A 13,007-nucleotide genomic window follows, 5' to 3' on the forward strand; every position below is an offset into this window, starting at 1 on the left:
AACCCGATTTAAATTCATATGATTGAAAAGTTGATAAGAAACATATAAGGCATACTCTAAGGGCGGGGGGGGGGGGGGGGGGGGGGGGGGGGCTTACATTGTATAATAAAATTTTTTGGAGGGACATGTAATTCGTTAACTACAATTTAAGAACTTTTATTAAAATTTAATTCTGAATGTGTAAAGAGTAAAAAACGTGGGCACAATTTTAGCAATTAAATTTTCAATGACTTTTAATTTTACGGGTCTGACTTTCCAGAACAAAAACTGATATAAAATAAAATAAATGAACTAATTTGAAAATTAAAGAGAAATAATGGGGCATTTTGAAAATTTATCACAAATTCCTAGTTTAAAAAAAAAACAAAGTTTAAAAGCATCCAAGCTTAATACATGTAATAGCTAGGGCAACAACGTTGTTTCATAGTGAAAAATACACATGTAACAATGTTCTTGCTGCAGCAGCTTTAATTGCAATAAAACATCCAACTCATTTTTTAAATTAAATTAATTATTTTATTTATTTATTTATCTTAGGCCAAATAAAAAAATATGTGTGGTTCCGGTTACCCGACCGTCCCTATTTTATACCCCCGACCCTAAACTTTTTTCTGGCAATTTTCATATTTTTTCCAGAATTTTCCCCGACTTCCATCATCGGCTCCAGTATTAGTTTTAGTTTCAGCGATGGCGGTCTCCTTGCAAAACATCATTTCAACACATAGTGCAAGTTTTTGATAGTGTTAAATCCAAATCAAGCTAGCATGTAGGTGTCCCCTACCAATGTTGACTAGTATATTATCACGCCACATCTAAATGCCACTTGCAAAGCAGTGATAGGTATTATTTAGAAAAATTAAGAAAATCATTTTGTAAAAAAAAAAAAAAAAAAAAAAAAAAAAAAAATCCCTACCTACCTACCCTAATTTTTTTGGAGATGTAACCGGAACCTCACATATTTTTTTGTTTGGCCTTACATACATGTATACGAATAGGCATAATAAATTGAGGGTGTTGGACTTGGCCAGGGACGTATAAACTAACATTTTAGTATTATAAATACGTCCCTGGTTTGGCAGTGTACTTCTTAAAAGCTAAGAAACCTCGGCATTATAATTACACGTAACAACTGCTCATCATCAGCTGGCCATAGCCTTTACATTATACCGTAAGTACATGTAGATTTTATTATTTTTTTCTATATTGTGTGAAATCATGTACTTCCATAGTAAATTCAAGGTTTAACAAGCAGACATATGTGTAAACTTGTAACCAATCACTTATAAAAACCTTTACAAGGGTTGGCAATATGACAAATATAGAGTTAGATACCTTGTGGAAAGAAAAAGTAGGGGGTGCCCTATATTAATAATTCGAGATTCCCCCGACTCTACCCCCCACTTTTATATTAGACAATTTCTGCCTTTATTCCATTCATTAACTTTGTGATAGTGTTTTATTTTGTTTTTGTTTTATATCATAGGTACATCATATCAGAAGATGACTTTGCTCTTGTGCTTTCTACGTCATCGTAGGTATCGTTCGCATATCCTTTCTTGCTTGTAGAAAACTTAACGACGGGACTTTTAGCACGTGGGTCGACTTTTGCGTAGTCATCCAAATCAAAGTGTTCGTCCTTAAATGTTTCCGTCATTTGAGCATAGTTGTCTGCAGTCTGTTTGTAACTGGCCACATTAGACGAAGAGGTAGCTCTGAATTCCGTTGATTCTTGAATCCTTTCTTGCAAAGGTTTTCTCAGCGGCTGTGCATACACGTCACGCGTCACGTGACTTCCTGTACTTTTGCGTCTCTGTTGTTCTCTGAGTTGTTGTTGCAATGTAAGGTTAATTTCTGCTTTCACATCAACATCTTTGTTTTGATGGCTAGGCGGATCAACCTTGTTGTAAACGTCTAAAAGTTGAGTGTTATCACGGTAATTTAACACGCCATCATTGCGTTTAGTGTTCGAAACCTCGACTTTTTGCTCTTGTACAATCAAAGGTGGTCTGAAAATGTATGACCATAGACTGTTTCTAATTCAGACAGAACATGTAAACGAGCAACAAATTGTCTTTTGTATGTTATAACAGAAAGAAACTATTCAATATTCTATAAAACATAACTTTCTTGTTTTTAAATTTCCAAATTCCATACAAAATAGAGCTGTCTTAATTGTACATCAACATCATTGCTTACTTGTTCCTTCTTTTCAGCAGTAAGAGGACAAGGATAACTACGATGAGAAAAACAATGATAATGGACAATGTACAGATGAGCGCTACATCCAGATCTACAACAGGCAAAATTATCAATTATCATGCACTGAAAAAGACAACAGTAGCAAATTACTGTAAGGTTTTAATGGCAACTTACAGATGAAGGAATTTAAATACTAAAATCAGAACTGTTTAAGAAAACCTCATACTCATTAAACAAGCTTTATAACTGCATATAATTATGATAAATAAAATGTCCACATCAACAAAATGTATCAATATTTATTAAGACACACAGTTCACATGTACAAGTACATATATACCAAGTAGATTTTTTTGGTCCGCCGTGAGTCCTCGGTATATGACTGTGAAGTTGGGTGAAGCGGCTGTAGAAGTTAACATCGTCTCTATATAAAACAAATACAGCACAATTATAACAGCTATAAGGTAATCTACAGTGAAAAACATACAGGAAATATCTAACTAATTTGTTTTTAAAATATCTTGAATTTTAAATAATAAAACAATTTACTTAATTCAATAACCATAAAATATTGACAATTCCTTTTCATGTGAAATTGAGAAGCACAATTTTTCACTCCCCACTCTAAAAATGTCCACTTCCTAAATTTTGGCTGACTACATCTACATGTTTATTTATATGTAGGCTACCTTTGATATTGGACTTGTATGTAGCCTTGAACCCTCCGTACCGGACGTTCTGGTTGCTATTGGATACCAAGATAAGGTTGATGGTGTTACTGGTGGAATTAATGGTGAATCTTTGCAATTTACCACAATACTTCCCTAACAAAGTAGACTGTCGAAAAAATCCATCTCTGATCTGCAAAAAAGGGAATAGAATCTTACAAGTGATCAATCCCGCCATTATCGAATTCTTCCTCTACGCTTGTCGGCTGCTGGCTTTGTGAAAATGGTAAAATAAAATCACATCTAAAATAAACTAATGCTGTAGAGATTGAAATTATATTTTTGTTTAATAAGAAAATTTTTACGAAATAAAGATTTTTTTAAACATGTCTGTTTTTTTTTGTTTATTTACTTACACTTTACATTCCATCAAATGCTACAAGTCACATATTCCGTTGTATCTAGATTCAGTGTTATCAAAAACTGACTGACAAATAAGTTTTCACCTCCAATGTAAACAAGAACATTCACATTTAAGCAAATATTTTACTTAACAAATATCTTAATGTCTTAGGAAGACTTGCTTCGCAAAGCTGCACATGACAATAGGCAATCAACCCACTTTATGACTCATTTTTTATCTCTCAATAGAAAATGAAGGCTTACAAAAAGAAATACTGAATCAGAAACGTTTTACACTACAAAATAAATTTTCCAACAAGAACGAAAAAAAATTGACTTATTCATTAGCTTAGATTTACTTACTAGTATTTTGCATCTATTTAAAATAAATAAATGTGATTGATTTTTTTTAAAAAAAAAAATACCCAAAGATAATAATTGAGTAGCCAAATGTTACAGAGAATTGAAGAAAACGAAAAGGGAATGTTTTCGTAAATCCATATCATTCATTATACTTTACCTCCACATAATCATCGATACACAACCCGTCCACTTTAGATCCGACATCGAAATCTATGAAGGTAAGAGAGGTTATTCTTCCTGGATATTGAGTGATGGTGTAACTGCAAACAATGTCCCGGATGTAATTCTTAGGATAACTAGGGGACATAATTTCTCCCGATTCTTCACTCAACGTTACTCCACACACTAGGTAAAACATTTTAAAATTAGGTTGGTCAAAAATGCCGATCATTATTGATACAACTGAGAAAAAAATTATTTTTGTATTGATAGTACTCACCGCTCCATTTGGCCTGAAACCCCTCTGAGCTGACGTCACACTGTGCCACAAACTTAACAAACATTCGGCTTGTTGTCGATATTGTTGTTTCCGGTATCGTACTTCCGGTCACTACTCTTAACAATGGAGAACTTTCATCAACGCCATTGTGAATCTTTAAAATAATACAGGAATTCAGCTTTATACATGTATATATGTATACCTAGATTATATTCTTTAGTAAATGTTTTGCAGATTTTTTAAAACAATGGCGTCAGTCAATGCTCCCATATAGGTTGCGATATTATTGACGACACAAAAATCATTTAGAGGACAAAATTCACACCCTTCTTGGGTAAGAGTGCCAAAAAATGCATTCCTTCACAATTCTCAACGTGCAACAGAATCAGTCAATACTTGTTAATGATAAATATGTTTTCAAAAATCTTTTATAGGCGTTGTTATTCGACTCTCTTTTACGAATCAATTTTCTTTGTACAGCGTACTTCTTTTATGATAGACATGCTAGAATGAAAAGTATCCTAATTCACCTGTATATAATCTTCACAAGTACCCGTTTTAACAAGCTTTAAGTTCAAGAAATCCAGCACCACATTGCTTCCAGAGACGCTATCTATGACGTAAGAGCACGACCGTTTAATTGGATAAAATCCAGGCCAAAATGGTGATCGAATTTTGCCTGTAGGTGTGGTAACCCGGCTGCCACAAGCTTTAAAATAATAAGAATTATAATTTATGTAGCTGCATCTATTAAATAAGGAAAAACAAACTGTAAACTACAATCATCCAAATGACCATTTTTTTCTTCACTGTATTAAGAACAGACCTGTCCATATCAGGCTATACTTAAAACCACGAGGCCTTCCGAGAGCCTGATTAAAGGTCAGCTTTAATTTCTTGGCTCCAGTTTGTAATAATCCATTTCCCTCATTGAAACATGGAAGACTTAGTAGAGTACTGTTCTGGGGACCAATTTCTTCAACCTACAGAAAAGTAGTTTTAAAAACCTAATCAAAACTTAACGTTTCCATATTTTTACAAACTGATTTCACGAGAAAGTCTTCCATAAATAGATTTTCCTGGAACATTTCAAAAGTTATTGGTATTATACCTTTAAAGCATTTTCACAGGCGCTGTTGCTTGACTGAGTGTTTTCTGATTTATACTGCACAAAAAAAGATTCTACATCCTGTGGTTCTATCGTGTATTCGCAGGTTATATCAAACGCATGCGTGAGATAGAGTTCCGGTGATTTAATTTCGCCGTAATGATCAGATATTTGACCACCACATGCTGCCCATTCTAAGACAAATCCCTCAGTTTCCACCGTCCCATCGGATCTAAACTTGATAAATAGCTCGTTCCCAGAGTAAAGCGTCTTTGGTGGGAAGGTGGCACCACAGTAATGTTTGTGGCTGTTCTCAAGGACGTGATCGTGTGGGTTCCCGTTTGATAGTGTTTGGTGTTGGAATGCAAATGGGTCAACGATCTGAGAAACAAATTAAAACATATATTCAATTGTAATATACATGGATCTACATGTATAAACCTCTGGGTCGTCTAGAAAACTTTATATAACCTAAATTGTATCACGCTGGATAATCTACTTGTAGACATTCTAAAGAGACTTTAACTGTAGAATGGATACAGTGTTAATTCGTTCACTACTAGTATTAGGATTACTTGTGAAAGATTACGTGTAAAACTATATTACCTCTAAATAGTCCACACAACTAGCTGCCCAGTTATCCTCCAATCTAAATTTACTGAAGGCTACCATAATTTTACTTCCAGCAAAAGTCTGTATATGAAAGTCACAGTGCTCATTGGCCGAGTATATGTTGCTATAGACAGGGGGGAAGAAACGACCTTCCAACAATTCATATTTCCCGCCACAGGCTAAATGACAAAAGAACTTTCATTATTAAATCTTACGGCAGATAACTCAAACAAGAATATACATCTTACTGTGAATAAGAGTAGAGGTCTGACATATCGTAACGGGTGAGACAAAAATGAGACAAATTTTTATTTAATAAAGTCAATAGAATAACTTACGTTCGACTTGAACATAGGAAATACTAATCCCCGTTCCTTGTGTGTAAGCATCGGAATAAAATCGAACAGTGAGTTCATGAAACGTAGAGGTCACAGTAAAAGGGGAGGATATGACTCCACAATGTTCAGCTATTGGAAGTGTGGATCCAGAGTCGCTAATCTGTATAAAAAAAAGATGTTAGTTCATACAGTACGGCTTAACTTAGTGCCTCATACCTGGAATAAATGAGTGCATGTTTAGTTTTACTATGATTTCAACCGTTTTTAAAGATGAAATTATATCAGATTTTACAAATAAAATAAGCAAATCGAATTTTTTCTTCAAAGTTGAATCTATTTCAATGGTCTCCTATGCAATTTTACTAAAAGCTTCAACACTGTAAAACAATATCATTAAATGAAAGAAATGATACAGTCTGTTGACAGTTAATACGCAAATATAGCTACATGTGTGATAGTAGACGGTGTATATATGTTGGATATCCCATACATGTAACAACGATCATAGTTCTCATCGAAATCTGGATAAAATGAATACAAATACAGTTACTCACACACCATATTAAGGATTTACCTGAACATAATCCATACACTTCCCGTCCGCATTTTTCTGCTGCAGGTCAAACTTGGTGAAGGTGATGGCCACTCGTTTTCCTTCCGGTTGTCGGAAAACATACCTGCAGTCCATGTTGTTTCTATAGTAACCATTAAAGGTGGGCAGGACCATAGTTCCCGCCGCTTGGTCTATAACTCCACCACAAACTGAAAAATAAAACATTCATATCCTCAAAAACACTTTTAAAAAATTAAAACGCACAGAAATATCAAAAAACACACTGACAAATCATCAGGCGTACGATTACACTTAATATTCAAATGTATCAAAAACACTGATATACAATTGAATTTTCAATGAGAGGGCTCCAGATTTATTAATCTTCATGTACGTGCCAATTGGCCGAAAAGGATATTGCTTTATCTGGGCGGATGGAGGTTTAAGGTAATCTGAAGAAATTTCTGAAATGAAATTATACTAGAAAAGGCGGGCCCCCTGGTTAATTGATAAGGAGAGTCAATTATACGATGGTTGTCCGTAAAGTTCGTGGACAAGCTAAAATTTAAATAAAAGTTGCGTCATAGATATTTATTATTAGCATATTTATAATCCTTTACTATATGTGAATTACAAAATGAAAAAAAATTATTCAATTTTAAGTGTATAATTACAATTATGACTTCATTATTAAACTTGGGATGGTGACCCGGAGCACAACAAAGTTTTCATTAAAAAGTTATTAATCACTTTATACATTTCATTTGTATTTTGTAAAATTCCACGGAAATTTGGATGGCTTTTACATTATAAGGTTGACACAAGTTATAACGTCAAACCTGTAAAATTTGAAAGTTCAAAGTTTCGAAATGGCAGAGAAATCGAGGTCAGAGTTTATTAAGATAGTTTCTTCAATGTTCGAAAAAGGGACGTTTTCGGAAAAGGTGGAGCAGAGAGTATTGATAAAATTGTGTGTAGACATCGGAAAAACACCAACAGAGACCCATAAATTCCTTAAACAGTCAGGAAATCATAGTAAAGTAATCTATTCTTTAGCGTTTAAGTGGCACAGAAGATTTTCGGACGAAAGAGACTGTTTACTGGATGACATGCGTGAAGGAAGACCATCGTTCCGAGATTGTAGTGCTGTAAAAATGAAGTTTGTAACGTGACTTTGCCGTATTTCCGTACATACAGTCGTTTTACGCGGACAGGGGTTTGATGATTTGCAGGATCTGAGACAGGAAGTGTTAAATATTATTTCATGTATGAAACCAGAACAGTTTGTCCACATTTTTGATGACTGGTTGAAAAGACCTAAGAAATGTGTTGAGTGAAACGGTGACTGCATTGAGAAAACTTTAATGTATTTAGCATTTGACGCCGAGTAACGTCAAGGATTTTCGTTTTAGTGCTCCGGGTATAAGTGCGTTTCTTTTTTGTATCTGATAAAATATAACTATTTGTGCTTTGTTTGTGATTAAAACTTGCATATTAATAAACTGAGACATGAATTTAATGAAAATAATAGTTTCATATATTTTATCAATGTTTGTCAGTTATTATCAATGTTGTCCATGAACTTTACGGACAACCCTCGTATATGTATTCCTGAAGGAAAGCGATTTGTCCTACCCCCATCCCCCAGAAATGTCGTAGCCAGATTGTACTAGTTGAAGTTATGCAGTGGAAAAACCAGACTACATCACCACTCATTGTTCTTAGAACCTGCAACTCAATGCACGTATCTATTGAATCTTAATTCAAAACATTCATACATTTTTAATTGCACTGCCTCAGTGTGTGTTTAGTTGAATATTATATTACATTTTTATCTCAACTGGCGTCGATATTGGGTTCTTTATTTCATTCTAGGTTGATTGCTTTATAAGGAGGCATTTATAACAAGTCAACACATACTATGAGAATTGTACTTGCTTAAGAAAAATCCACAGATTGTTTTTAAATCTATTTTGGTACAAAGTGATTGTACTTAAGAAATAAGTATCTCTCTTACTTTCCCAAGTAAATGAAAATCCAGGGTACACGACGTTTGTGTTCGTGACGAAGTGGAGATACATTGTGTTGAACTTAGATACGATGTCCACTACATTGGAATTACCACAGAATTCTCCTAGAGACCTGCCATCTGCTTGTTGTATCTACAGTACAAAGGATAAAACTGGACAATCAGGACGGCTAGTTGTTATATTTACACATGTTTGGAGGCTAAAATACATCATACGGAAATAAAGGCATAATAGATAGCTGAAAACGAATTCCTGTTAAACTCAGTTAGGATATGAATCTTAAAAAGCTATTTTGTCAAAACCTTCAAATGTACATACACACCTCTAAATAATCCAAACACTTTCCGTTGTAGGCTGGCTCTAAATCAAACTCCGAGAACGTAAATATGATCCCGAAGTCACCGGGGACGGATATCGAAATCATCGCCCTGAAGTTGTTGGCATATTGTAAGGATGCAGGACCCTGATACCGGGGGGAAGCGAAGGACCCAGAGGAGGCGTTCAGTTTTGCGTCTGCAGGATCTACATAAAAACTATAATTTATTAAGCCTCTTTTGCAAAGAAAAAAAATGGAGAAAGCTTCTTGATAAATTAATAAAACATTGATTTAATGTTCATTGATCCCATGACAAGAGAGATAACTCTTGATGGAATAATTTTATAACATTTTCAAGGTTAAAAGTCATTCCCGTCAAATCATAGCCCACAAGGCCTACGTATATGCTGAAATTGTGCGAATTTTAATTATGAAATAGATTTTTTTTTTTGGGGGGGGGGGGGGGAAATCATGAGCATCAAAGCAAAATGTTTATATTCATGAGTGATCAGAGGATGGAGAACCTTAAGTAAATATATGCTTACCAAAAACAAAATATTCCGCAGAAACAACTAGGTCTCTCAGATTCCCGCCATTTATAAACCTAATGAACACAAAATTCTGTGTTGCTGCTACAGAAAAAGCAGAGTTTTCACAATATCGCCGAATAAGCTCCGAATTTTCATTAGGTCCATCCCGAATCTGTTCAGACATAAAGATTTGAGCATTAATATTAGCGAATAAATCAAACAGAGAGAGAGCGAGGGGGAGAGCAAGCGTTTTAATCCCGTGTAATAATCCCTGGCATTTCAGTCTATTCAGCTTTTAGAAGAAAAAAAAATTGCATGGATTGCCAAGAATTTGAAGTCGTAAAAAATTCTTTAAAAACGTTTCTAACTGTAACATTTTGAGATTATATTCAAGTAGGTGAATTGAAAAGCTTGTACCTACAAATTAAGAGCATTTTGTCAGTTGAAAAAATATTTATAATAATTAATTGTGAACTTTTGTCAATTGGATTTTATTTTATCTTATTTCATAAAAATCGATTTCTTACCTCTATAAAGTCTGAAGAGCAGTTTATGATCAGAGTTTTAAATCTGACGATAGCATGTTTGCCTTCTGTAACATTGATTCTGACGATACAGGTGTCCGGGGAGTTCCGATTTTGAGATGTACTGATAGCAAAAGCACCGACATCTCCCGAAAAATTACGACCACAACTTCCATATACTGCAATTTATTTATGTTGAAAATAGTTATACTTATTCAAAAAAAAAAAATACTTTCTTTGTGATTTCTTATAGAAATTCGTCTAATTCAGCAACACACTAGCGCAGAATTTTCGCTAGTACTAGTATTATTGAAATTTGATTTAGAAACTGTACTCTATTTAAAACTTTGAAAGAATATCTCTTACTTCTTTTAATTCAGAAGGAAAAAAATATAAATTACCTGATACTATAAAAGATCCAAAAATAAACCATATTATATGCGTTTGATAATTAAAGCGTTGGAAATAAGATCCGTGCATTTTAACATTAACTGTATTTTTCAAACTGTGAACAGCATTGTCTACCCGGAGCATATGTCAGCAAAAACTGCCCAGGGGCTTAGATGATAATCAGAAACAAATGACCTCAATATATAACGAGAGTTGACCAGAAAATAGATTAATAAACTGATTAAAGTATCGACCAGATGGCCTGTCATGTCCAAGATATGTTGGAAGTTGGTCAATCAAAAACAAAGTTTATCCCAAAATATTTTATTCTCCCCACATTGTACATTGTACATTTAGTGTGTCATCTACTGTCATGATTGTAAATCGAAATAAGAGTTATTTGGGGGTTGAAACAAGGTGCAGTCTATATTAGTTCACCAGTTGAAGTTTAGTCATAAGTTCGTATCTTACTCCAGGCTGGATTTTATTTGTTGAATGAAAACTCTCACTTAATCATTGATCACACGTCAAATCTTTAACAATTTTAACTTTTTAATTTTGATTTACATAATAGTATCACATGTATACATTATAGGTTTAAAGTTCAATATATAGTCCTGACCATAGTTCTTACTTTATAACAAACCATATATATAGAGATATATATGTCTACGATTTTTGGAAACATGTCAGACTCTCTTTTTGTTGTTGTTGTTGAAATATAAAACAGCGTGTTATTTCTTATCTCTTTTATGAAAGTATGTCGTTAATCCCCGTCCTTTGAACATAAAAAAGAGAAAATATTTAATTGAGGTTCTATAAAAATCAGAGTTATCCTTCACTGAAATATTTCCTGTTTCTTGGTTAACTGCTGAGTTTAAAAAGCCAGTAAAAAGTTCCAATCCTCATCGAGTTATTAGACTGTTTACAACTTTGTATTAAACTCATTAAAAAGTTTCCTATCAAAATTATTTTTTATACAAATAATGTCAGAATTTAAAAACAAAACAAAACAACAAGAACCGGGTTTTACTGTTACAGGTTGTGGTGTTTTTTTTAGAAGATATTTATGTACACATGTACTATACAGTTCTCCCTCAGGGAATGATGATATCAACTTACGAATTCCACAGCGGTGTTTAACAAGTAAGATTCAGTTCTATGTAATTCATTTAAAAATGGATTTTCAAGTTTAAAAAAATACTGCACTTTTTGTACCAAATGATTATTAAATAAATTTAGAGAGAATGTTTTCTTTGTGTGTGTGTGGGGGGGGGGGGGGTGGGGGTCAAACTTTTTTCCCTTTGCTACACTGCAAAATAGAGAGAGAGAGAGAGATGTTTATTTCCTTGCTATACTTGTTTTATTGTCGGTAAACTCTGTGATCTTGAGGTCAACACACTTTACCACAGGTTTTGTCGTGGCACTGGACTTGTGTACTGATTTTTTTTTTCGGCCATAAAACATCTTTCTTGTGGAAGGAGGTGTCAGGATTTAGTGGTCTCTATAGAAAAAATATTGTTCTGTAATACCACTTCTTTTGAAGTGTATGCATGTATTTAAATGTAATTAAAATTAACAAAATATTGCTGGTACAAACCTATGTTTTATTATACCTCTACAGTCTCATTGTTTTACTATATCTATACTATATGCTAATCCAAGAGAACTTCAATATTTCAATTTTTTACAATTTTCATATCAAAAAGAGTTTTTATACGTTTTAAAATTTTAAAAATGAAAGTAAGGGAAGGGGCACTCCCCCTTCCTCTTTTCCAAACAGAACTTTTAACTATTGAAAATGTTCATTGAAAGCCCCCCCCCCTCCCCGGCCACACACACTTTTTGTTGCAGTATAGTCATATCGTCCCATGGTAATGTAGTAATAAAATTCGTTTGCAGAAAAGTTGGAATCTTAAACTTTCTCTCTCTCTCTATCTCTCTCTCTCTCTCTCTCTCTCTCTCTCTCTCTCTCTCTCTCTCGTCAAAGATTTTTCAGGTAAGTTTTCTGCCTATAACCTATAACTGTTATGTTATGGCATTATCTTGTCACACGGTTTTACGGAAATGTCGTATACCTGGTTTAACGTTTCTTTTGCCTAATTATATTGCACAGAGGACATCATTTAAAGCTGATAACACCGAACATCACATTAATTTATTCTTAGTTAAATTTGGCTGAATCTCTAGAAACCTTTTTTTTTTATTGAAACAAATTTCAAGTATTTACAAATAGTTTTCCCCCTGTTAAACATGTCGAGTTTCTCGTTGAGCTAGATATGTTTGTGACAAAAATAAAGTGACTTTGCAGAGAGCATTGGTGACATCTCGCGATATTTGATTGATTTACAACTATCATTAGTGGGGTCTTGCAGAGATCTTGGTCAAAGTCAAAAATATCTTTGACCTGTAGAATGTTCGTTACTACTGACGCGTCCATCAAGAGGAGAAATCTTAATATGCAGTTGATACAGGATATCTAATCTTGTCTGCATCAATACAGAAAATGTCTTCCTTGTGAATTTTATTTGATCA

At 33.9% G+C, this 13,007-nt stretch overlaps 1 protein-coding gene across 1 annotated transcript; it reads right to left on the bottom strand.

Moving 5' to 3' along the window:
- Positions 1–1,138: 1,138 nt before the first annotated feature.
- Positions 1,139–10,562, bottom strand: LOC133191644 (cubilin-like). The gene is made up of 17 exons (XM_061327388.1): positions 10,484–10,562; positions 10,086–10,261; positions 9,574–9,730; positions 9,035–9,234; positions 8,700–8,844; positions 6,704–6,891; positions 6,130–6,289; positions 5,786–5,970; positions 5,183–5,560; positions 4,898–5,054; positions 4,602–4,780; positions 4,072–4,225; positions 3,790–3,977; positions 2,889–3,060; positions 2,540–2,623; positions 2,197–2,290; positions 1,139–2,006 (listed from the first exon to the last, which is right to left on the bottom strand). The coding sequence occupies exons 1-17, from the start codon at positions 10,560–10,562 to the stop codon at positions 1,478–1,480; spliced, it is 3,225 nt and encodes a 1,074-aa protein (XP_061183372.1). The 3' UTR covers positions 1,139–1,477.
- Between the last annotated feature and the right edge of the window lie 2,445 nt (positions 10,563–13,007).

The sequence above is a fragment of the Saccostrea echinata genome, unplaced genomic scaffold (assembly GCF_033153115.1).
Source record: "Saccostrea echinata isolate AGI-Se365-2 ecotype Australia unplaced genomic scaffold, CSIRO_AGI_Sech_v1 ptg000023l, whole genome shotgun sequence".
Lineage (NCBI taxonomy): Eukaryota > Metazoa > Mollusca > Bivalvia > Ostreida > Ostreidae > Saccostrea > Saccostrea echinata.